The following is a 23,738-nucleotide window of genomic DNA, read 5'->3' as shown; positions in this document are numbered from 1 at the left end:
CGTTGCTAATAAATAGATCCATCTCGGCCAGCCTGTCTCCTTCCTCACTCGGCTCTCTTCCCGCCAATATCTGAGCAGCTCCAATATACTGGTAGTTCTTTACATACTGACTTACTTGAGAAAATAGGAGGCTGAGGTTCGAAGCCCAGGAGACAAAGGTGGAGAGAGGAGCACAGTGGGTTCTGTCTGGTCAAAGCACATCCTCCACAGCTGGACGGGCTTGCAGCTGTCCACCACAGCTGTGGCCAGGGTGTCTGTCACTGAATCCAGGGAGTAAGTGAATCAGGTCAGCTTGGTTTTCTGTTTTGTTTGTTTGTTTTTGTTGTTTTGTTGTTGTTTCCTCAGGGCCTTACTAAATACTCCAGGTGGCCTGGAACTCAGTATATAGATCAGGCTAGCTTTGAACTCAAAGATCTACTTACCTCTGCCTCCAAACTGCTGGGAGTGCACCATCACACCCAACTGTTATTGTTCTTTAAATTTACTTTTGATTTGAATGATATATCGGCCACCAGCAATTTGTGTCTCAAGCACCGAAATGGCTTCTCTCATTTGATTAGTCCAGCTATTTCACTTTTTAAAAAAATGTATCTATTTTCATTTTATGTGCATTGGTGTTTTGCCTGCATCTATGCTTGTGTAGGGGTGTCAGATCCTCTGGAACTGGAGTTACAGATAGTTGTGAGCTTCCATGTGGGTGCTGGGAATTGAACCCAGGTCCTTTGGTAGAGCAGCCAGTGCTCTTAACCACTGAGCCATCTCTCCAGCCCCTTGTTAACTGACTTTTTACCTCACAAGTTCATCCAGTCTCTACAGGCCCAGCGTTCTAACAGTGCTCTGCTCCCATTAACCCTAAACACTTTATTGCAGTCAAAGAAATCTGGTTTGAACCTGTGGCTCCAGTGGTTACAACCAACCCCCCACACCCTACACCCCCACTGCCACCACTGCATAAACCTCAGTTTCTTCATCCAGAAAATAAACAGGAAGGGCAGCAAAACAGTAGAAAGATTCCAATCACATGTGTGCTCCTGGAGGTGGAGTAGGAGTGAGCTAGTCAGGTTTGCAGGGACAGGTGAGGGCTTGTTAGAATTGTTTCTGGTGCCTCTGGTCTCTTAGATATGCCCATAACCTGTGTCTTACCCCAGTTTTTCGGTGGACCAGACCGTCCCCCATATGGGGCCATGTCATGTTACCTGGAAGTGCTAGAAGCTTACCAAGGGGAGGAAGTTACAAACAAAGGAAAGAAGAGGAGAGCTTTGGTGTCTGGAGAACTGCTCTGTCACCCACTAATGTACGGCACAAGGCAAGGGCCATCCCCTCTTCAGGTCTTGGCTTCTCAGTGGTCTGTAAAATAAGTGGTTGGGTAAGATGGTTTCTGAAACCATTCAGCTTCAGTACTTACAAAGAGAAATTCAACACAGGCATAAAGATACAGGCCTTTAATCCCATGTATTTGGGTGGCAGAGGCAGGAGGATCCTATGTCAGAGGCCAATTTGAATATCTTAGTGAGACCCTGTCTTCACGTGATGTAAACCATGAAGGCTGTGGTTTGATGGCAGGCAGGCTGCTCACCGGCATGCCTGAGGTCCTAGGTTCATTCACATACTGGGAGTAAAGGAATTTATGGGCTCTGCAAATTCCAGAATGCAAAGAGATACTAATAAGTAATGTGTGGAGCTTGGCTGTTGAGCAGTAGGTAAGATTTGTGACGTTAGAGTGTTCTGACCATGTGAGATGCTTGGCTCTATAGAGTTCTGTCTTCCTGAAGTTCTCAGGGGCCATCTTTAGACCTGGATCAGGCCAAGAGTGGTATCACATACCTGTAATCGCAGCACTTGGGAGGGGGCAGAAGCTCATGGGTTTTTGTGATTTCATGGCCAACTTGGTTATATAGTGAGACAAGACCCCTAATTTGGGCCAGTGGACTGGTCCAGTGGTTAACCTGCGTGTGAGCCCCAGAACTCATATAGTGGTAGAAGAAGAGAGCTGACTCCACAAAGATGTCTACTTTGATGTGTATTCATTTTAATAATAACAGGGCATGAGGTGGACACAGAATGATCAGAAGTTTGAGATCATCCTCAGCTACAGATAAGAACTTGAGGCAAGTTTGAATATATGAGACCCTGTCTCATAGAAAGAAAAATCTTGAGTTCCCACAATGCCACTGTCCATTTTATGAGTGGGAAAATGGGAAAAGATTCCAGAACCTTTAATATCAGACAAGACAGACTGTACCAAGACATGTTTGGGACTCAGAGGCTCTTAGTCACCAACACTTAATCTCCTAAGTCAAATGCAGACATCCATCTGCTAGTCAAATTCATTACCATGATGAGTGGGACCATCACCAGCAACAGGTGTTTTCCCATGCAACACAGGTCTCCCAGGCCAGACACCCGTACAACCAGATAGCTGCAGGAAACTTATGCACAGTGAACCAGAGTTAAAGCAGGTAGAACCTCTCTGTGAAGCACTACACAGGGACTCGGTTCTCAAAGTAAGGCAAGGTGAACCTCAGGAATATGTCACCTTCACCCTGAACAGCCTTGTCAAGTTGATGAGTAACTTGTATTATACATTCTGTTGTGTTGTGGCAGAAGAGAACATTAATAATACTCTGGCATCTTGGCTATCCCATTGGTAATTTATTCCCATCCAAGTAAGGAAGTCTGCCAAGAAACATGATCTTACCCTTGGTAAAACTCCAGAAATATCAGGCTAGAAGAGAGCGCTTCATTTAAAAAAAAATAAATAAATAAAAGCACACTTTCAAAGGGCCTATCTTGGTTCACCTGTGGAGAATCCTGATAATTTTCTAGTTTATAGCTCTAGGCTAGAGAAATCCCAAAGTCTTACTACATACAAAGATGGCCTAAGGACCAAAGACATTCAGCCATTTGTATTTGTTAAGGTCTGATTCAAACCTGGTACTAACTGGGTGCTAGGGGCACAAAGTTGAACTAAATACAGTTCCTTGACTTCCAGGAGTGTAAAGTACAAGATGGAAAAGATATGTGTCAAGTATAGCACAAGCTCAGGAAAGAAATGCATAACTTGCTGGGCCATGGTGGCGCACACCTTTGAATCCCAGCACTCTGGGAGGCAGAGGCAGACGGATTTCTGAGTTCGAGGCCAGCCTGGTCTACAGAGTGAATTCCAGGACAGCCGGGGCTACACAGAGAAACCCTGTCTCAAAAAAACCAAAAACAAAACAACAAAAACATAACCTGAGAGGCAAGAAAGGAAAAGTATCCTAGAAAATGAGACTGAATTGGAGCTCAAAGGATGCTGTAATTTACCAACTGAAAAATGAAGGGCATTCCTTAGATGGAATACCAACTTGGAGAGTATTTAGAAATGTGAGATGTGTGGGATGTGGGATGGTTGGATTATAAATGGTAGGGCCACAATATAATCCCTACCTGAGTATCAAATATAAAAGAGTGAATGTATTGTCTGCTGTGATTTCTAAGGTTAACAGTACAAATCTCCACAAAACACTTGGCTTTTTGGAAAATATCACATACAAAAAATAGCAACTGATCCGATCTCCCTGTGTAGCTTTAATGGCAATCCTAGTTGGCTGGATTTACAGCACTTAGCACAAATTCCCGCCTGGTTGTTGGTCACCCTCAAAATAAAAGTGCCACTGTTGCACCTTGGGAACAGTACACTGTGCTGGCCATTGAGGTTCATGACCTTTACTGCTGGGTAGCACTGTTGACTGCTCTTCTCCTTGGCAGCTCACAGAGCACCTTAAGACATTCTGAGAGCTAGCCCTCAGGGAGGAGGCCTCCAGGTCAGTTCCACTCAATTCCTCCAAGCAAAAGGTTTGGTGTCCTCAGTAACAAAGCCTTACCTTAAAGTCCTGGTAAGTAACTGCTGGTAAGGGCAGCAGCAATAGCTTGTGCTGTTTCAGGAATCTCTTGGACTCCCTGATCAACAACTCTGAGGAAGGTTTACTATGCCTGGCACTGAGATTTTTGGAGTATTATCACCCCAAGTGGTGTAAAAAGTTAAGACACTATTAAAAATTTCAACAGGGTCTCATTGTGTAGTTCCTGGCTGGCTTAGAACTCATTATGTAGACCAGGCTAGCCTTGAACACACAGCCTGCCTTTGCCTCCTAACTTAATCCCAAATGTTTCCGGTCTGGGGAATGAAAGTATGGGTCTGGGGAATGAAAGTATGGGCCACATCCGGGTGTGGTGACACACGCCTATAATCCCAGAATTTGGGAGGCAGAGGCAGGCAGATTTCTGAGTTCAAGGCCAGCCTGGTCTACAGAGTGAATTCCAGGACAGCCAGGGCTACACAGAGAAACCCTGTCTCCAAAAACCAAAAAAAAAAAAAAAAAAAAGAAAGAAAGAAAGAAAGAAAGAAAGAAAGAAAGAAAGAAAGAAAGAAAACAAGCAAGTATGGGCTACGATGCCGGGCTTAGGCACCTTTACATATTGACTCACTTCATTTTTTAAAAAGTGTTCTCACAAGAGTACTTTTTGTACTTCACATAGGCAGAAAACAGGCTGAGTTTAGGTAGCTTACTGAAACCACACAGCTGGTACATGGCAGAATTTGTTTCTAATACCATGTTTCTAAAGTTTGAGTTTCTCCCATCTTTCCAAGTTTTTATTTCAAAACAATGTATACTTACAAAATAACTTGAAATATATCCCAACAACTTTTCATATCCTCTTCATCTGGACTCATAAGCCTTTAAAAAAAAAAAGATTTACTTATTTTATGCATATGAGCACACTGTAGCTGTCTTCAGACACACCAGAAGAGGGCATCAGATCCCATAACAGACGGTCGTGAGCCGCTATGTGGTTGCTGGGAATTGAACTCAGGACCTCTGGAAGAACAGTCAGTGCTCTTAACTGTTGAGACATCTCTCTAGCCCCCATGAGCTTTTTGATAAACCGTTTTAGGGCACAATTTCCAATTCATCTGCAACATATTGATTGGTGACTGTTGATTTTATATATATATGCTATAAATTTATATATTATACATATAGTATGTGTCTGATATATATGTATGTACGTTCTGATATCTGTGATAGAAGTAATAGAAACAGAAACTGGTAGAAATTTCCTACAGAGGACTAAAGCAAGCATGAAAATGTACAGTTATCCTGAAGACAGAACAGGTAGAGCAGCTATAGGCTGTCCAATCTCTCTTCAAAGGCTGAAGAAGTCATTGGCAGTGGAAATGGTTATGCCTAGAATCCAGGATCAGCATGTAAAAGTGATAGCAGCTCATGTCTGTAATCCTTGAACTCCCCAGGCAGAGGTATTCTCTGCTAGAAAGTAAGTTCGAGGCTAGTTTGGGCTAATAAATAAATAAACTTCATCTTCATTTGGGGAGAATGTTTTGCGGTTACTATTCCACAGTGGTAGTGGCATAATTACGCTTAAGTAACACAGGGCAAGACTTCAAGAGTTTTGAGTTGATAGAATTCTCCTACAGAGGACTAAAGCAAGCAGGAAAAAGTATGGACGTTCTGTCTTCAGGATGGCCTTCTCATCGTACCAGGCACCCAGCTGTGGTGAAGCTACAAGATCGGAGAGCTAGGCATCTTCGCAGTCCGACCAACCTTGCACGCACAGAGACACCCTAACCAAACACCAGCAGCTCGGGCTGGATCCCGGAACAGTAATTCTCTGCCTACCTCGGAGGGCGGGACTAGGGAGGTGCTGGGCGTTTCCGGTCTGGAGGACGACGCGCGTGGCAATCTGGGAAAAGGGGCGGTGCGGGCAGGTGCGCGCGCAGCAGGCCGGCAGTAGTGGCGGAGATGGAGGAGGGTGGCCGAGACAAGACACCGGTGCAGTCCCAACAACCCTCAGCTACAACCCCCAGCGGCGCGGACGAGAAGTCGAGCGGCAAGGAGCGAAGGGATGCCGGGGAAAAAGACAAAGAGCAGGAGCTGGTGAGGCGCATCCTGGGGAGCCCGAGGAGGAGGCCTTGGGCTGAGTCACTGCTGGCTTGAAGGCCTCGGGCCCGACTCTGTGCTGCTCACCGCACTGGGGAGACTCAGAATGGGGCGACCCTGTCTTTATGCCCTGCCTGCCCCATCACACACTGTCACTCCCTGAGGCCCTCACCACCATATCGCGGGGCTTTGGCTATTTTCTAGAATGGCTTCCAAGCTGAGTCCGCCAGGTTCAGAAGGCTGCTTCCCTATCCCACTCCGTCTTCTTGCCCATAGACATTCATACTCTCCACCTGTCCCGGGCGGAGTGGGAGGAGAATGTGATTCGGGTTCCTACTTTTGATAAGCTTCTTCCCCTGTCCCTCCAGTCTGAGGAGGACAAACAGCTTCAAGATGAACTGGAGATGCTCGTGGAGCGACTCGGGGTGAGTCAGGATGTTACTACTGGGGAGAGTGTAGTTGGATGTCCCCCATTTGTTTACTCTATTTCATTTTAAGGCAACAATTAGATACCACATCTTAGATATTATGCTAATTTGAGGGAAAAGGGTTACAAAGGGTATTTAAATGGGGTCATGTGTCTCAGGTCGTTTACAGGAGTTGAGGAATCATGGAATGGGGCCAGTTATGTCTTTGAGCAAAGCATTGGTTAAGTATGTAAGGGTTGTGATGTGGAGGAATGTGACTCCTTTGGTCTGAGCCCTAACATCTCCTGTCAGGAGAAGGATACATCGCTATACCGACCAGCTCTGGAGGAACTGAGAAGACAGATTCGTTCTTCTACAACTTCCATGACTTCAGTACCCAAGCCTCTCAAATTTCTGCGTCCACACTATAGCAAACTGAAGGAAATCTATGAAAACATGGCCCCTGGGGAGAATAAGGTAAATCAGAATATGGCAGGGGTCTGTCCAGTTGAATAATTCCTCTTTTAAGTATAAAATAAGATCCCTGGCAAGTCCCTGAAAGCCCAGTGTGCCTTGCCTAGCCGGGAAGCTCATCACCATGAGACTGGTTCCCTAGGTGGGAAGCCTTAATGCTCCTCAGCGCCTTAGAGTTTTCTGCTTTGTTATACCTAAGATTTTCGTAGCATGATGTGTTTCTAACTTAATTTACAATTTTTATATTTTGTGTGTGTATGTGCCTATGCATAGGTGTCACGCCTATGTATGCCTAAAGACTTTGTATGTATGCCTTGGTCTTTATAGTTGGTTTTGAGATGTCTTGAGTCTTAATAGGTGCTGGGATTTGAATTCTAATCTTCAAAAGCATGCAGCCTCTTAAGTGTTGACCCATCTCACCAGCCACTCTAGTTGCCTTCAGACTGCTGTGTGGCTGGCCTCCACTGAGCTTCAGTTTCTGGCCCTCCTCCTGCCTCTCTCTGCAGTGCTGGGGTTATAGGCATTAGACAGTATGCCTGGCTTCCTAAAGCTTATATTTAATGTCCCTGCTCTCTTTTCTGTCACAGTGTACATTCATTCATCCATTTCATGTCTAAAAACCCACAATTCAGTCACATTTTTCCAGTTGGTACAACTGTGACACAGAATTTGTAGTGGATTTTGAGTAGCCTCCTAATTGGCTTGCTTTTGTCCTTGACATCTATCTCTCCATCATTCTGCAGTTACAGTGATCTTTCCAGATAATTTAATTTATAATTATTTAAGCAAAATATTTAAATTATAAATAAAAATAATGTATAATAAATGAAAGTAATACTTGTTTATTAAATAAATTTTAAAATTAAAATTTAGTTTTATTTTTATGTGGATGAATTCTTTGCCTTCCTGCCTGTATGTATGCATATCCTCTGAGTGCAGTATCTGTGCAGGACAGAGGCTGGGAACATATCCCCTGGAACTGGAGTTAGGCTGTTGTGAATCCCCATGTGGGTACTGGGAACTGAACTCGGGTCATCTGCAAGAGCAGCATGGTTTTGTAACTGTTGAATCTGTTTTCCAGACCCCTCGATTATGCTTTTATTATTATTAAAACCTTTTAGTAGTTTATTATTGCAATTAAAATGTATGTTGGGTGTGGTGAATACTTCTAATCCCAGCCACTCAGAACCTCTTAAGTCTAGAAAGTTGAGGCCAAACTAGGCAATGTGATGTGATGAGAATGTGGTGTAATGAGAAGCACCATCTCCTAACATCACAACTCAGGGTGTCTGTCTTTGATTTCCCCCATTGTTTGTCACTCTTGGGTTAGGTTAGCTTCAGAGGCAGCTGGCAACAGCAACTTGAGGTTTTTGTGAGGCTTAGCATGGGACTTGTCTGTGCAGAGACTAGTATATTGTTGTATTCTGTGGTTGCCTGAAGCTACTACAAACTGGGTTGCTGGAACAGAAGCTGAGGGATAGATGGGGAAGGAGCGAAAAGAACAAGGCCAGGACAATTCTTTCCCTATTATGCCCTAACGTCAGATTCCTGTCCGAAGCCAGGAATTGGCCTTGGCCCATGTCAAGTTCCTACCATGTGGCATGACACTCCAATATGGCTCTGTACAGTATATAATTAATTTTATTGGTGAATTTTGCAGAAAGTGATCTTGATTATCTGATGCCACATCCTGTTTTCCTAGTGTTTTGCTGCTGACATCATCTCTGTTTTGGCCATGACCATGAGTGGTGAGCGGGAGTGTCTCAAGTATCGGCTAGTGGGCTCCCAGGAAGAATTGGCGTCATGGGGTCATGAGTATGTCAGGTAAGGCATTTTCTTTTGGGGAATGAGAAGGGACTTGGGGCATTATTCTGTTTGTTTGGGAAACTTAATGTATTGAATTCCCCAGACACTGAACTCCTTGAGTCCCAGGGGCCTGCCTCCCTAACGAGCATGTCTGTCTGTAGACATCTGGCAGGAGAAGTGGCTAAGGAGTGGCAGGAGCTGGATGATGCAGAGAAAGCGCAGCGGGAACCGTTGCTTACCTTGGTAAAGGAGATCGTCCCCTACAACATGGCTCACAATGCAGAGCACGAGGCTTGTGACCTGCTCATGGAAATTGAGCAGGTAGATATGCTGGAGAAGGACATTGATGAGAATGCGTACTCCAAGGTCTGCCTCTATCTTACCAGGTGAGTGAGTGCAAGAGAGCAGGGTAGCAGGCCTGCCCTCTTCACACTCTTCTAGGGGATCTTAGGGTTGCTTCTTGAAGGCAGAAACTTTGTGTTTCCTTAATAATACTGGGACATGGTACATTGTCTCCCATAGAGTAGGCATTCAGTGTGTATACTTGGGAAAAGATTTAAATTAGTTAAATGAATTGCACTTTCTGAAATTGTGCTACTTTTGACTTTGTAGTTGTGTGAATTATGTACCAGAACCTGAGAATTCAGCCCTCCTGCGATGTGCCCTGGGCGTGTTCCGAAAGTTTAGCCGTTTCCCTGAAGCGCTGAGATTGGCACTGATGCTCAGTGACATGGAACTGGTGGAAGACATTTTCACCTCCTGCAAGGATGTGTATGTAGAGAAACTGTCAAAGGGAGAGGCGGGTCTGTCTGTGCTTTGTGTGAAAATCAGAGACTTCGTTTCTGATAAGACCACAGAGGCTTTTCTCTCCCATGGTGGCTAAGAGTGAGCAGGTGTGACGGCTTCCCCCCACAGGGTGGTCCAGAAGCAGATGGCATTCATGCTAGGTCGGCACGGAGTGTTCCTGGAGCTGAGTGAAGATGTGGAGGAATATGAAGACCTCACGGAAATCATGTCCAATGTCCAGCTCAACAGCAACTTCTTGGCCTTAGCTCGGGAGGTGAGTCTCCTCTTGGCCCTGAAGGGTTTTGGTTGAAGTTCTCTCATTCTGCCTCCCTCGTTAAAGTTGCTATTCAGTGGGAGAGCAGAAGGGACAGCTAGATAGGGGAGTGCTGGGGAAGCGGTTGTGACCCTCTGACTTCTCTTCAGCTGGACATCATGGAGCCCAAGGTGCCTGATGACATCTACAAAACCCACCTAGAGAATAACAGTGAGTAGCTCTGTGTGGGCATTGGAAGAACTGTTAATTGTGCGGAGTGTATTAGAAATAACAGTGTAGAGTGAGTTCCAGGACAGCCAGGGCTATACAGAGAAACCCTGTCTCAAAAAACAAACAAACAAACAAAAAGAAATAACAGAGTAGATAACCCATTTCTAAAGCATTTCAAATTCTTAGGAACTCTGTGTCCAAGTCACTGTTGGAGAAGGTCTAATTTAAAGTCAGAGACTGACCTGGGTGATGGATCCCAACACTTGGGAGAGGCAGGGGCAAGTAGATCTCTAAGTTTGAGGCCAGCCTGGTCTACAAAGCAAGTTCTAGTACAGCCAGGGCTACACAGAGAAACCCTATCTTAAAAACAAAAAACTTTTTTTTTTTTTAAATCAGAGCCTTCCTACCACTCTGTGCTCCTTTCATGTCCTATCTAAACTGCCTTTCCTCCCCTTGTACAGGGTTTGGTGGCAGTGGCTCTCAAGTGGATTCTGCTCGAATGAACCTAGCCTCCTCCTTTGTGAATGGCTTTGTGAATGCAGCCTTTGGTCAAGACAAGCTGCTGACCGATGACGGCAACAAATGGCTGTACAAGAACAAGGACCATGGTATGGTTTTCTTCCTTTTTTAAATGTATTTGATTGTTTGTCATGGTCACATTTTACTTGAGAGGGATCCATAGTACAGTTTCCAGAGGAGCCCTTTATACATTTCTTTGGAGTAAACCCTTCTGAAGCTGACAGCCTTCCTTGTCATAGGGATGTTAAGTGCTGCTGCGTCCCTTGGCATGATTCTGCTGTGGGATGTGGACGGTGGCCTCACCCAGATTGACAAGTATCTATACTCCTCTGAGGACTACATCAAGGTTAGTTTGCGCAAAACTTACTTACCGGGGACTTTATCTTCTCATGTTCTAGTACCTCTTTTTTATTAATGAGGCGTCTTTGTTACTTTCTGTTGCTGTAGAGAAGAACCATGGCAAGGCAACTTAAATTATTTAATTGGGGGCTTCTTTACAGTTTCAGAGGGTAGTCCTTGACCATCATGGTGGGGAACATGGCAGCAGGCAGACGTGGTGCTGGAGCAAAAGCTGAGAGTTCACATCTGCAGCTTGAAGGCAGGGCCTGGTGTTAGCTTTTGAAACCTCAAAGCCCATACCTACTGACACACCTCCAATAAGGCTGAACCTCCTAATCCTATGCAGAACAGTTCTACCAAGTAGGGACCAAGAATTCAAATATATGAGTGAATGTATGAGGACCATTCTCATTCAAACCACCACATGAGGCATGCCCAGTTTTTCATTCCAGGTACAGTGCCACAGAAAGGCCCATATTGTACTTGGTAGTTAAGAGGGGAGATAACCTAAAGAGTCTGCTTGCTCTTTGCAGTCAGGAGCTCTCCTTGCCTGTGGTATCGTGAATTCTGGGGTCCGGAATGAGTGTGATCCTGCCCTGGCACTGCTTTCAGACTATGTTCTCCATAACAGCAATACCATGAGACTTGGCTCCATCTTTGGGTAAGGCTTCCCGCTGCTCTTGTTTATGTTGTTGATTTTTGTTTTTTCTGAGACAAGGTTTTTCTGGGTAGCCCCAGCTGTCCTGGAACTCACTTTGTAGACCAGGCTAACCTAGAACTCAGAGACTGGCCTGCCTCTGCCTCCCAAGTGCTGGGATTAAAGGTGGGCACCATTTTTCCAAGACTGCTTCTCTTTTTGTTAATGCCTATCTTATATACTCTGGAGAAGATATTGCCAAAGACTGTCATATGCTGTTGAGTAATCTGGCTCCTGGTGAACGTGTTAGTGACAAGTTCTGTTTTTGTTCTCCCTTGCTGTGCCCCTGAGTATATGTTGGGGACTTTTTTTTATCTCCTGACTTTTTAGGCTGGGTTTGGCCTATGCTGGCTCTAATCGGGAAGATGTTCTAACACTGCTGCTACCTGTAATGGGAGATTCCAAGTCCAGCATGGAGGTGAGTTTTGATGTCTAATGAAAAAGGTAAGGTGGTGTGTTGGGGTTGTGGGACACCTCAATACTATCTCTTAGAAGTGTAATTTCAAGCTGTGTGTGATGGCTCATGTCTGTAATCTCAGGCTTGGGGAACTGAGGCAGGAAGATTCCATGAGTTCCAGTCCAGGCTACAGAATAATCCCTTTACTCTCACTTTCCCCATCCCCCACCAAAGAAAAGGGGCTGGGGGAGACAGACTGGAGTTCTCGCCTCAGAAACCCCAGTCCAGCCACTTAGACTGCAAGGAGGAAGCCCAGTGGAAGTGAGGGCTGGCGTCTAACATCCTGGTGGGAAGGAAGCACGGGGAGGAATACAAACTGCCGCCTAGGCAGCAAGCAAGGGAGCGAAGAGGGAGGAGTCAGGAGGCCACTGTCCCCTCCCTTCTTTCCCACCTTAAATCTTTTTCCACTCTCCCCTTCAAGGTAACTCCCCTCATGTTTTCTTTCTTTCTTTCTTTCTTTCTTTCTTTCTTTCTTTCTTTCTTTCTTTCTTTCTTTCTTTCTTTCTTTCTTTCTTTCTTCCTTCCTTCCTTCCTTCCTTCCTTCCTTCCTTCCTTCCTTCCTTCATTTATTTATTATTTATTATAAGTAAGTACATTGTAGCTGTCTTCAGACACTCCAGAAGAGGGCTTACAGATGGTTGTGAGCCACCATGTGGTTGCTGGGACTTGAACTCAGGACTTTTGGAAGAACAGTCAGTGCTCTTAACTGTTGAGCCATCTCTCCAGCCCTCCCTGCATGTTTTCAAAGGCTTCCTAATGGGTCCACTTTCCATCACTTCCCAAGATTCCCAAGAGCCACCATCTTACACATTTTTGGAGTCATTCTAGATAGAAGCCATAGCAATGATTCTGACTTTTAGTCATTAGCTAACCTTAAGTTTTCTTGCTTATGCAGAGTCCTTTTAGTGGTTAATACTGTATAATTGCCAAAAGCAGAGATTTTAGAGTAAAACCACCCAAGTTCAAATCTTGGATTTCTGTTTACAAGGAGAAGATACTGAATACATAACTCAGTTTCTTTAGGCTTCACTTTCCTGCTTGTGGAGTTCTAAGGACCGTTTAGGAACGTGCCAGGCTAGAGCTGTGGAGGTGCAGTCAAACCTGACAACTACATGCTGACAGTCCTTCACCCTTACATGTGTGTTCACATGCTAAATTAGTAATGTAATAACACTTTGAAAGAGTATGTAAATGGGTTAATACAGTGCCTGACATATGTAAATACTCAGTGATTTCACAGAAATTAATTGTCCAATAGGAAGTATAACTTACAGTGCATCAGAAGAATTAGGTTTTTGAGTGAAGATACCTAAGTAAACATTTTAATATCTTAACTGTGGTTAGGTATGGTGGCACACACTTTGAATCCAGCACCCAGAGGCAAAGGCAGGCAGATCTCTGATTTGCAGGGTAACCTAGACTACATAGTGAGATCCTGTCTCAAACAAAGACAGAAAGGAAAATGCTACTGTGTTTGATGTTGGCTTTCTTATTTCTAGGTAGCAGGTGTGACGGCTCTAGCTTGTGGGATGATAGCAGTGGGGTCTTGCAACGGAGATGTCACTTCCACCATCCTTCAGACCATCATGGAGAAATCTGAGACTGAGCTCAAGGATACCTATGCTCGTTGGCTTCCTCTTGGTCTGGGCCTCAATCACTTGGGTGAGGAAATTTTATCAGATGGCTGATGGATTGGATACAATTGGAGGTTTAAGCATCAGACTGAGCTGGACACAAGCCGGTGTCCTTTGACCCTTTAATCTCCTGTAGGGAAGGGTGAAGCCATCGAGGCCATCCTGGCTGCCTTGGAGGTGGTGCCGGAGCCGTTCCGCAGCTTTGCCAACACTCTGGTGGATGTGTGTGCCTATGCAGGTCTGTGCCCTACTGTGCAGCAGCTCCACTTCTCTACGGTCCTTTCTGCTCAGGTGGTTCTTCTTTGTCTTTCATTCTGCTCTTCAGAGTTTTAAGGCTTCTTTTTTTTTCTTTCTTTTTTATTTTTGGTTTTTTGAGACAGGGTTTCTCTGTGTAGCCCTGGCTTTCCTGGAACTCACTCTGTAGGCCAGGCTGGCCTCGAACTCAGAAATCCACCTGCCTCTGCCTCCCAAGTCCTGCACCCACCACTGCCCAGCTGTTTTTTGTTTTTGTTTTGTTTTGTTTTGTTTTTCAAGGCAGGGTTTCTCTGTGTAGCCCTGGCTGTCCTGGAACTCACTTTGTAGACCAGGCTAGCCTCAAACTCAGAAATCCATCTGTCCTGCCTGGTATGCACCACCACTGCCTGGCTGGCTTCTTGTATTTTCAAAATAAGTTTTGTCTTGATGCTTTCATTGTCTTTCCTTGCTCTCACTGCCCCACTGCAGGCTCTGGGAATGTGCTGAAGGTTCAGCAGCTCCTCCACATCTGTAGTGAGCACTTTGACTCTAAGGAAAAGGAAGAAGACAAAGACAAGAAGGAAAAGAAGGACAAGGACAAGAAGGAAGCGCCTGCTGACATGGGGGCACACCAGGTGTGGGCCAGCGGGTACCCTGAAAAGATAGCATGGAGATGTGAGAAGCAGAACAGAGTGGCCTTTGTTTCTGGCCTCTCCTCCTCCCCTGGGTACTGCCACAGGCAGACTAGCAAGACTGTTTTGTTCAGGAGGGACAAGGGGTTCCCTGCAGGGTAGGTCTTAGCTGAGCCTTGGGTGACTTGGTTTTATTTCTAGAGCTTACTGTGTTCTTGTACCTCTTGAGTTGCAGGGAGTAGCTGTTCTGGGGATCGCACTTATTGCCATGGGGGAAGAGATTGGTGCAGAGATGGCATTGCGGACTTTTGGTCACTTGGTGAGTAGCCCAGAGTAGACTAGAATATGGAGTGGTGGGTGCTGGGGGTTAAACCTAGGGCCTTATGCATATGTGGAAATGATTCTCCACCACTCTACACCTTAGTCCTGCCTAATTCTGGTTTCTGTGGTTTTTATTTCCCACACAATATAAACATAGAGGTGTCAGTCTTCACCTTCTGCCTTCTCTGAGACAGGGGGTCTCTGTCTTAACACCATTGCTGTGAAGAAACACCATGCCAAGGCAACTCTTTTTTTTTTTTTTTTTTAAGATTCTATTTTTTATTTTATGTATGAGTACACTCACTGAAGATAGTGACAGTGTCTGGAGAGAAGAGGGCATTTGATCCCATCACAGATGGTTGTGAGCCACCATGTGGTTGCTGGGAATTGAACTCAGGACCTCTGGAAAAACAGCCAGCGTTCTTAACCTCTGAGCCATCTCTCCAGACCCCAAGGCAGCTCTTATGAAGGAAAACATTAGGGCTGGCTTATAGTTGAGAGGTTTAGTTCATTGTCCTGGGAGGAAGTATGGTGACATGCAGGCAGACATGTGATGGAGCAGTGACTCTCAGCCTTCCTACTGCTGTCACCTCTTCTTACAGTTCCTCACACTGTGATGATCTCCAACTATAAAATGATTTTTTTTTTTTTTTGGTTTTTGTTTGTTTGTTTGTTTGTTTGTCTTTTGCCTTTTAGATTTGTTTTTTTCAAGACAGGGTTTCTCTGTGTAGCCCTGGCTGTCCTGGAACTCACTCTGTAGACCAGGCTGGCCTGGTACTCAGAAATCCGCCTGCCTCTGCCTCCCAGAGTGCTGGGATTACAGGCGTGCGCCACCACTGCCCAGCCTAAAATGATTTTCATCGCTACTTTATAACTATAATTTTGCTACTGTTCTGAATTATAAATGTCTTCTGTTTTCTGATGGCCTTAGGGGACCCCTATGAAAGAGTTTTTCAACCCCCAAAAAGGGTTGAGACCCAAAGGTTGAGAACCATTATGCTAGACGGCTGAGAGTTCTACATCTAGATCTGCAGGCAGCAGGCAGAGCGATAGGAGGGCTTCTGAAACTCCAAAGTGACGCACTTCCTGTAACAAAGGCCATGCCCTAATAACCACGCCTTATGGGGGCTATTTCTACTCAAACCACCAGAGTCTCATATATATATATATATATATATTAGTTGGTCCAAGAGCTTCCAGAGATTCTCCTTCTCCACTCCTGTTTCCTAATATGAGCACTAGGACTGCAGATGTCCTCGTGCTTGTATAGTGGGCAGCTTTACCCAGGGAACTATGGACGCCCAAGCTTGTTTCTACTTTTTTTCTCATGCTATTTTATTTATTTTTATCACCAGCTGAGATATGGGGAGCCTACCCTCCGACGGGCTGTGCCTTTAGCACTGGCACTAATCTCTGTTTCAAATCCACGACTCAACATCCTGGATACTCTAAGCAAATTCTCTCATGATGCTGATCCTGAAGTTTCCTATAACTCCATCTTTGCTATGGGCATGGTGGGCAGTGGTAAGTACTGGAAAAAGTGTTGAACAGACTAGGAAATTCAAGGTTCTTTTTCTAAGCCTCTGTAATCTTTCCTATTTCTAGGTACCAATAATGCCCGTCTGGCTGCAATGTTACGCCAGTTAGCTCAATATCATGCCAAGGACCCCAATAACCTCTTCATGGTGCGCTTGGCACAGGTAAAGAATGGGCATCTCCTTTTTCAGGTGTGGCCACTGTGGTGGCGTAGGAGGATGGGACTGGCTTGTGGGGTTTTTGTTTGCCTGAGTAGGACCATGTCTCCTCAGATATGACTTCTTATTTACTAACACTTGTGTTGTTTTGTTTCACAGGGCCTGACACACTTAGGGAAGGGCACACTCACCCTCTGTCCCTACCACAGCGACCGGCAGCTCATGAGTCAAGTGGCTGTGGCAGGGCTGCTCTCTGTACTTGTTTCTTTCCTGGATGTTCGGAACAGTGAGTCCTGTCAGAGCAGTGCATGGTGCACATTATGCCTTGATTCGCCCCTACCAGGGCCACCATAGCAATTTAGGATCAAAACTCCCAAATTAAATTTTCTAGGTTCATTGGGCTTGTGTGTGTGTGGTGGGGGGTCCTCATGAAACCTTAATTTCTCACACTTTTGATCTGGCCCAAAAGATTTCAAGATGAATTTACTCCTAAGTGACTAGTAAAAGTGATTTTCAGGTCTTAGGGATGTAAGCAAAGAATGGTAGAGGCATCTTGGGTTAGTAGTGGGGTATACAAGGAACAAAGTTTGGTCTTATTTAATAGTTTAGTGGGTCAAAGCTGTGATAGATCCCTAAAGTCCAGGCCAGGCTTGACTCATTGTTTACAACTTGTTTTTATGCTCTCTTCCCTTAGTCATTCTGGGCAAATCTCACTATGTACTGTATGGGCTGGTGGCCGCCATGCAGCCTCGGATGCTGGTTACATTTGATGAGGAGTTGCGACCATTGCCAGTTTCTGTCCGTGTGGGTCAGGTGAGGAACTGGGTAGTTAAAAAAGAAGGGCTTAAGGTGTATCAAAGAACTTGGACAATGTATATACAATCCTATTCCACAAAGTTATGTGGGCAGTGATGGGGATTGTGGATATTGCCTCTCCCATTTCTGGAATCCTTTATTTCATTTTTTTTCATCCCATAGGCAGTGGATGTCGTGGGCCAGGCTGGGAAACCAAAAACAATCACAGGGTTCCAGACTCATACAACTCCAGTGTTGTTGGCCCATGGGGAACGGGCAGAATTGGCCACTGAGGAGTTTCTTCCCGTTACCCCCATTCTGGAAGGTTTTGTTATTCTTCGAAAGAACCCCAACTATGATCTTTGAAAAAGTAACATCTAGAGACCCTGACTGCAGCTTTTTTTTTTTTTTTTTTTTTTTTTTTTAAGCAGGCTGTACTGCTCCTGCTGTCAGGGGTGGATACTGTTCCAGATCTTTGGGGGAATTGTTACCTCCTGTTGTTTTGTTACTGAGTAAGATAACTTTGTTGAATAAAGACCTTTATCCCCAAGGTCTCTGTCTGTTTACTGGGTGTCATGGTCTGGGACTAGACTGGAGAGGATGTGAGAACACACTGTTCAGAGTAACACTGAGCCTGAGAGAAACTAAGCTCACAGCGGGGCATGGTGGCGCACACCTGTCATCCCAGCACTTGGGAGGCAGAGGCCAGCCTGGTCAACAGAGTGAGGTCCAGGACAGCCAGAGCTACAGAGAAAGCCTATCTCGAAAAACCAAAAAAAAAAGAAAGAAAGAAATTAAGCTCACTAAAGTCCATAAGATTTTGTTTTGGTTTTTTTTTTGAGACAGGGTTTCTCTGTATAGCCCTGCCTTTCCTGGAATTCACTCTGTATACCAGGCTGGCCTTGAACTCAGAAATCTGCCTGCCTCTGCCTCCCAAGTGCTGGGATTAAAGTCATGCACCACCACTACTCTGCTGATAAAGGTCTTTACTATCCAAGTCTGGCCTTGAAATTGATACTTCTGCCTTCACGTGAGAATGTCGAGATTACAAGCTATGTACCACATATCCAACTTTAAAAAATCTTCTAGAGCATTCATCTCTATATATTTGCACATAAACTTGTTTTTAAAGATTTTTTTTTTAATGTATGTGAATACACTGTCACTCTTTTCATCAGATCCCATTACAGATGGTTGTGAGCCACCATGTGGTTACTGGGAACTTAACTTAGGACCTCTGGAAGAGCCTTCTCTCCAGGAGGCAGCTTCTTGAAAGATCTGGTCATGTTAGTATCTCTGACTTTGGCCCTAGTGATAGGAATGAAGAGCCGCCTTGATTGCTCTGGTTGGGCAGCACTTGTCCCGGGTGTGGCTAGTACAAGTGTAAATCTCCTACTCTGGGGCCTGATGCCCTGTGGTTATGTGTGTAACAGTGGGAGTAGCACTTGGTTCTACCAAATAATCATAGGTAGTGTTTACCTTGAATTAGTCTTTGAATAGTGTCTGGTACTAAGTAAGTGCTCTATAAATGCTGTAAGAATAACTTGTTTGTGTTTCTAAGGTTGCAATTTCAGAGGTGAGTATAGTTTTTCTAACTTGCTCATTGTCACCTGAGAGGCAGAGACTAGGATTGGGATCTGGAGTATATCGTGCCTTTGTCACTATGGTAATATGTCTCTAGGATTTAAAACTTGGCCTCCTTGGTATGCGTGTATAGTTTTTTGTTTGTTTTGTTTTTGTGAGGTAGCATCTCTATATAGCCCTGTCCTGGAACTTCCTATAATAGACCAGGCTCAAACTCACAGGGATTGTCTGTGTCTCTTGAGGACTTTGATTAAAGGTATGCACAACAACACTTGTTTGTTTGTTTTCTGGGTTCTTTTTTTTTTTAATTTTGTGTATGGATATTTTGTTTGGGTGTGTGTGTAGTGGTCAGAGGTTATCAGGTCTGGAACCAGAGTTACAGAGGTTATAAGCTGCTCTGTGGGTTTAAGGACTCAGACCCAGGTCATCTGGAAGAGCAACTGGTACTTTGAACCACTGAGCCCTCTCCCATTATCCCTGTAACTCAAGATCTTAGCTGGGGAAGCAACAGCAACTTTAGGTCTCCTCCGTCGTCCATCACCTTGCTCTCACTTGGCCCCCTGTGTGAAAGGTTTAAGCTTTGGCTATCAGTAAGGCTTACTGTTGTGCCCCTTCAGTGTAACTGCTGTATGAAAGAGCCTCTGTTACTGTCTAATAGTCACCTAAGTAAGTGCCTTACCTGATCTCTAGATGTAGTAACAATAAGATAAATTAGGTTTCTGGGAGGCAGGAACAGACTGACCTCAGCTTTCCAGACCAGCCTGATTCCATATTTGCATACTGAGACCTTGTCTCAAAAAAGGGGTGTGGGGGTTGATGTGGGGGCTAGTGGTGTATCCAGCTGTAGAGTGCTTTTCTTGCATGCATGGAGCCCTGGGGTCAATCCTCAGCATTGCATAAATTGGCAATCATCCTTGCCTACAGACTGAATTTGAGACTAGTCTGAACTATTTAAGACATCCTGTCTCAAGAAAACAAAAACCAGGACCAACAAGGTGGTTCAGTAAGTAAAGCCACTTAAGCAAACCTGATGACCTCAGCTTGACCATGTCTGGACCTATATGATAGAGGACCAACTGTTAGCAGTTGTCTGCTGACCCTCACATGCATATGCATCTCTGCCCCCCCCCCCCCCGCACATGTGTATACACACACACACTAAATATAATTAAAAGTGTTTTAAATAAGCATAAACCAGGTGCGTTGTCTCATACCTGTAATCCCAGCCGGCACTCAGAAAGCTGAGGCATAAGGATTTCTAAGGTTTGGAAGGGAGCCTGGTCTACAAGGTGAGATCTTGTCCCCATCCCCTGAACTTTGCAACAAGTCACATGAAAACAATTCTGTGTTATGACCAGTATTGTGCTGGAATGTGAACGGCCCAAGGCCAGAGTCAGGTGCTATGGGCTGTAACCTCAGCCACTTGTGAGTCTGATAGAAGGTTCACTGCTGACTTGTGCATTCAAAGGCACACTGGGCTATGTAGTGAGGTCTTGTGTCAAAAGCAAAAAATCAAAAAAAAAAAAAAAAGAAAGAAAAGCCAGTGGTGGCTTTAATCCCAATACTGGGAGGCAGAAACAAGCAGATTTCTTGAGTTCAAGGTGAGCTTTGTCTACAGAATGAGTCCTTCGACAGCTAAGGCTGCATAGAGAAACACTCTCCTCCCTGTCCCCCCCAAGGAAAAGAGGACTGAGGATGTAGCTCAGTGGAGTATTTGCCTTTGAATGCACAAGGCCCTAGGTTCAGTACCCAGTAATACCTCCCCCCAAAAGAGGACGTGCCTAAGTACCTGGACTGGGCAGGGGAGTCTGGGGGCGGAAGACAGATGGACATGCAGAAGCGAAGAGGGTGGGATGCTGCTTGGATAGCAGAAGCAAACGGAAGGGAAAACTAGTTGTTTTCAGAAACCATGCTTAATTTTGCTTAGCTAAGAATATAGAGTCCAGGGAAAGGTGAAGAAGGAAATTAAGCTAGAAATTCAGGTTCCATCTGGGTGGGCGTGGTTCATGCCTTTAATTGCAACACTGGGGGGGCAGAGGCAGATGGATCTTTGAGTTCAAGACTACCCTGCTCTTCAGAATGAACTCCAGGGCAACATAGAGAAACCCTGTCTCAAAAATTCAGGCTCAAGCCATGTCTAGAAGAGTTTTGCTAAGAGCTCTCCCTGAGGACTGCTGGATGAGACTAGGTAAGTAACCATCTGTCTAGATGAAGCTCTGAGTGTCAGCCAGCTGATAAGGAGCAGGAAATGTAGCCAGAAGCAGAGCAGAAGTGGGAGGTGAAGGAGAAAAGAAAGTTTGGTGGGCTTTACGAACAAAATTGGTTACCCTGTTGGTTCCAGAGCTTGACCTCAGGCCTCTAGGTTTGCATTAGGTAAGCATTATACACTGAGTCATCTTACCAGCCCTAGCTTTTGGTTTTACATAAGATCAGAAGGGCTTGAGAACTAGAGAGGGGGTTGGAGAGATGGCTCAGTGGTTAAGACCACTGACTACTCTTCAAAAGGTCCTGAGTTCAAATCCCAGCAACCACATGGTGGCCCACAACTGTCTGATGCCCTCTGGTGTGCAGATATACATGCAGGCAAAGAACCCAAATACATAAACAAATAAACCTTTAAAAAAAGATCGGAAGGACTTGAGTTTGTTAAATGTTTATTTTGTTGTTCTTGTGTGAGTATTTTGTCTACATGTATGTATGTATGTATGTATGTATGTAGATGCCATGTTCATATCTGGTGCTCCCAGAAGTCCTGAAGAGAACTTTGTATTTTCTTGAACTGGGACCAAGTACTCAAATATATGAACCTATGAAGCTCTTCTCATTTCAAAACCACCACAGTGAACAACATATGAACACAACACAGTGAACAACATATATGGGGTAATGTTAGGGGGGGGCAGTTCATTGATTAAGGACCAATGATGGTCATCCTGGAAATATGTGTGGGGGTATTAGGATGTGTATGTTTTATAGGTAGTACCTTATTTTAAGAAGTTCAAGAACAGTTTCTGGTTACTGAACTAAGAGAGTTATCAGATACATAGTAATTGATTTTTATTTACTAGTCTGTTTAGGAAAAAAGCCAACAGAGGAGGGAGCCCTATGTGGCAGGACTCATTGAATACAGCAGAAAGTCGCAAAACACTGCAGTTTTACCTTGGTTCATTCCACAAATATATATGTAGTGGCTATTCCTGGTTGTCAACTTGACCATATCTGGAATGAACTACAGTCTAGAATTGGAAGGCTCACCTGTGATCCTAATTTGAAGGCTCAGAGATATAAGTTTCTGACCTGGATCTTGGCATGGAGACCTTCAAGCATAGTGGCTAAGACAAGGAGATCTCCTAATTCAAGATCATCTGGGATTAAAGGCATGGAGGCACATACCTTTAATCTGGGCCACAACCTCTGCTGGAGACCTACAGCCTTTAATCTGGGCTACACCCTCTGCTGGAGATATATAAGGACATTGGAAGAAGGAAGATTCTCACTCTTCCTTGCCTGCTTGCTTCGTGGGACTGAGAAACTCCTTGGATTTCCATCCACAGCTGCTGCTGATCATTATTGGGGAGTTAGACTATAGACTGTAAGTCATTGACAAATTCCCTAACTATATAAAGACTATCCATATGTTCTGTGACTCTAGAGATCCCAAACTAATACAGAAGTTGGTACCGGGAGTGGTTCTAGAGGAGCAGAAGTATAAGGATGAATGTTTCAAAATTTTGGAGTTGGTTGGTTGATCCAATAGCACCTTCAACAACTGAAACTTCTCCAGATTCTCTCCCTCCTGGGAGCTCGGAGAATATTGAAGACCCGTGGATGAAACTATATCTCAAGCTTAAAGAAGCTAATGCCTACACAAATTGCATAACAAATGACTCCCATGAAGAAGTATGGAGAGGGTCCTGATCCTGGAAAGGATCGATCTAGCATTGGAAGGGAATATAAGAACAGAGAAAAAGGAGGGAGGTGATTGGAGAAGGGATGGAGAGAAGGTTTTTGGGACATATGGGGAGGGGGGATCCAGGAAAGGGGAAATAATTTGGAATGTAAACAAAGAATATAGAAAACAAAAAATATTTAAAAAAAAAAAAAGAAGCTAATGCCTTTGATTATCTTGATGAATTAGGTGATTCGGTGGTATACAATACTTTCTCCAAGTTGGGGAAAAAAAATCAGAAAATGATTTTGCTGGCTGGTTGCTCTTAGCATCTCGGGAATAAACAATGAAGGAAAGGAAGGAGTTGTGTGATAAAATCGAAGAGCTCCAGACTCAAGTAAACAATCTAAAAGTTGCTAAGTGTGCCCTTGAAGAGAATCTACTCTCTAGCAGCCACAGAGCTCAAGTAGCAGAAAATCAAACTGAAGCCCTCCTTATAAAGTTGGCTGAATTACAGCGAAAATTTAAGTCTCAACCTCAGAAGGTGTCAGCAGTTAAAGTAAGGGCATTAATTGGCAAAGAATGGGATCCTATAATTTGGGATGGGGATGTGTGGGAAGACCCTGTTGAAATTGAAAATTTTGAATCTTCAGATTTTCAGGAATTTGCTCCACCTGAAGAAGTAGTACCCTCAGCCCCACCCCTTGAAATAATGCCTTCTCCACCTGAGGAAATTAATCCCTCAAAGCCTGATAATCCAGCAGTGACTTTTGCTGACAATACTGATGTTTCTCAGGGCCCACCAATAGTTTCTTCTAGACCTATAACTAGACTCAAGGCAAAGCAGGCCCCTAAAGGGGAGGTAGAAAGTGTAGTCCATGAGGGAATACACTATACTAATAAGGAGCTTAATGAGTTTGCTAATTCATTCAAGCAGAAGTCTGGGGAATATGTGTGGGAATGGATTTTAAGGGTGTGGGATAATGGTGGAAGGAACATAAAACTAGAGCAGGCTGAGTTTATTGGCATGGGCCCTCTGAGTGG

The 23,738-nt window shown here is 44.6% G+C and overlaps 1 protein-coding gene across 1 annotated transcript; it reads left to right on the top strand.

Moving 5' to 3' along the window:
• The first annotated feature begins 5,764 nt into the window (after positions 1-5,764).
• Psmd2 (proteasome 26S subunit ubiquitin receptor, non-ATPase 2) lies at positions 5,765-17,648 on the top strand. The gene is made up of 21 exons (XM_052158402.1): positions 5,765-5,939; positions 6,311-6,367; positions 6,662-6,826; positions 8,526-8,647; positions 8,791-9,015; positions 9,242-9,400; positions 9,545-9,689; positions 9,839-9,899; positions 10,361-10,507; positions 10,658-10,764; positions 11,291-11,418; positions 11,785-11,872; positions 13,411-13,573; positions 13,682-13,783; positions 14,269-14,414; positions 14,647-14,730; positions 16,088-16,256; positions 16,338-16,432; positions 16,586-16,712; positions 17,121-17,239; positions 17,405-17,648. Exons 1-21 carry the CDS (start codon positions 5,805-5,807, stop codon positions 17,585-17,587), a joined length of 2,727 nt encoding a protein of 908 aa, XP_052014362.1. The 5' UTR covers positions 5,765-5,804; the 3' UTR covers positions 17,588-17,648.
• Positions 17,649-23,738: the final 6,090 nt, after the last annotated feature.

Source organism: Apodemus sylvaticus, chromosome 15 (assembly GCF_947179515.1).
Source record: "Apodemus sylvaticus chromosome 15, mApoSyl1.1, whole genome shotgun sequence".
Taxonomy (NCBI): domain Eukaryota; kingdom Metazoa; phylum Chordata; class Mammalia; order Rodentia; family Muridae; genus Apodemus; species Apodemus sylvaticus.
The sequence above is the reverse complement of the archived record's forward strand: the minus strand, read 5'-3'. Positions and strand labels throughout refer to the sequence as shown.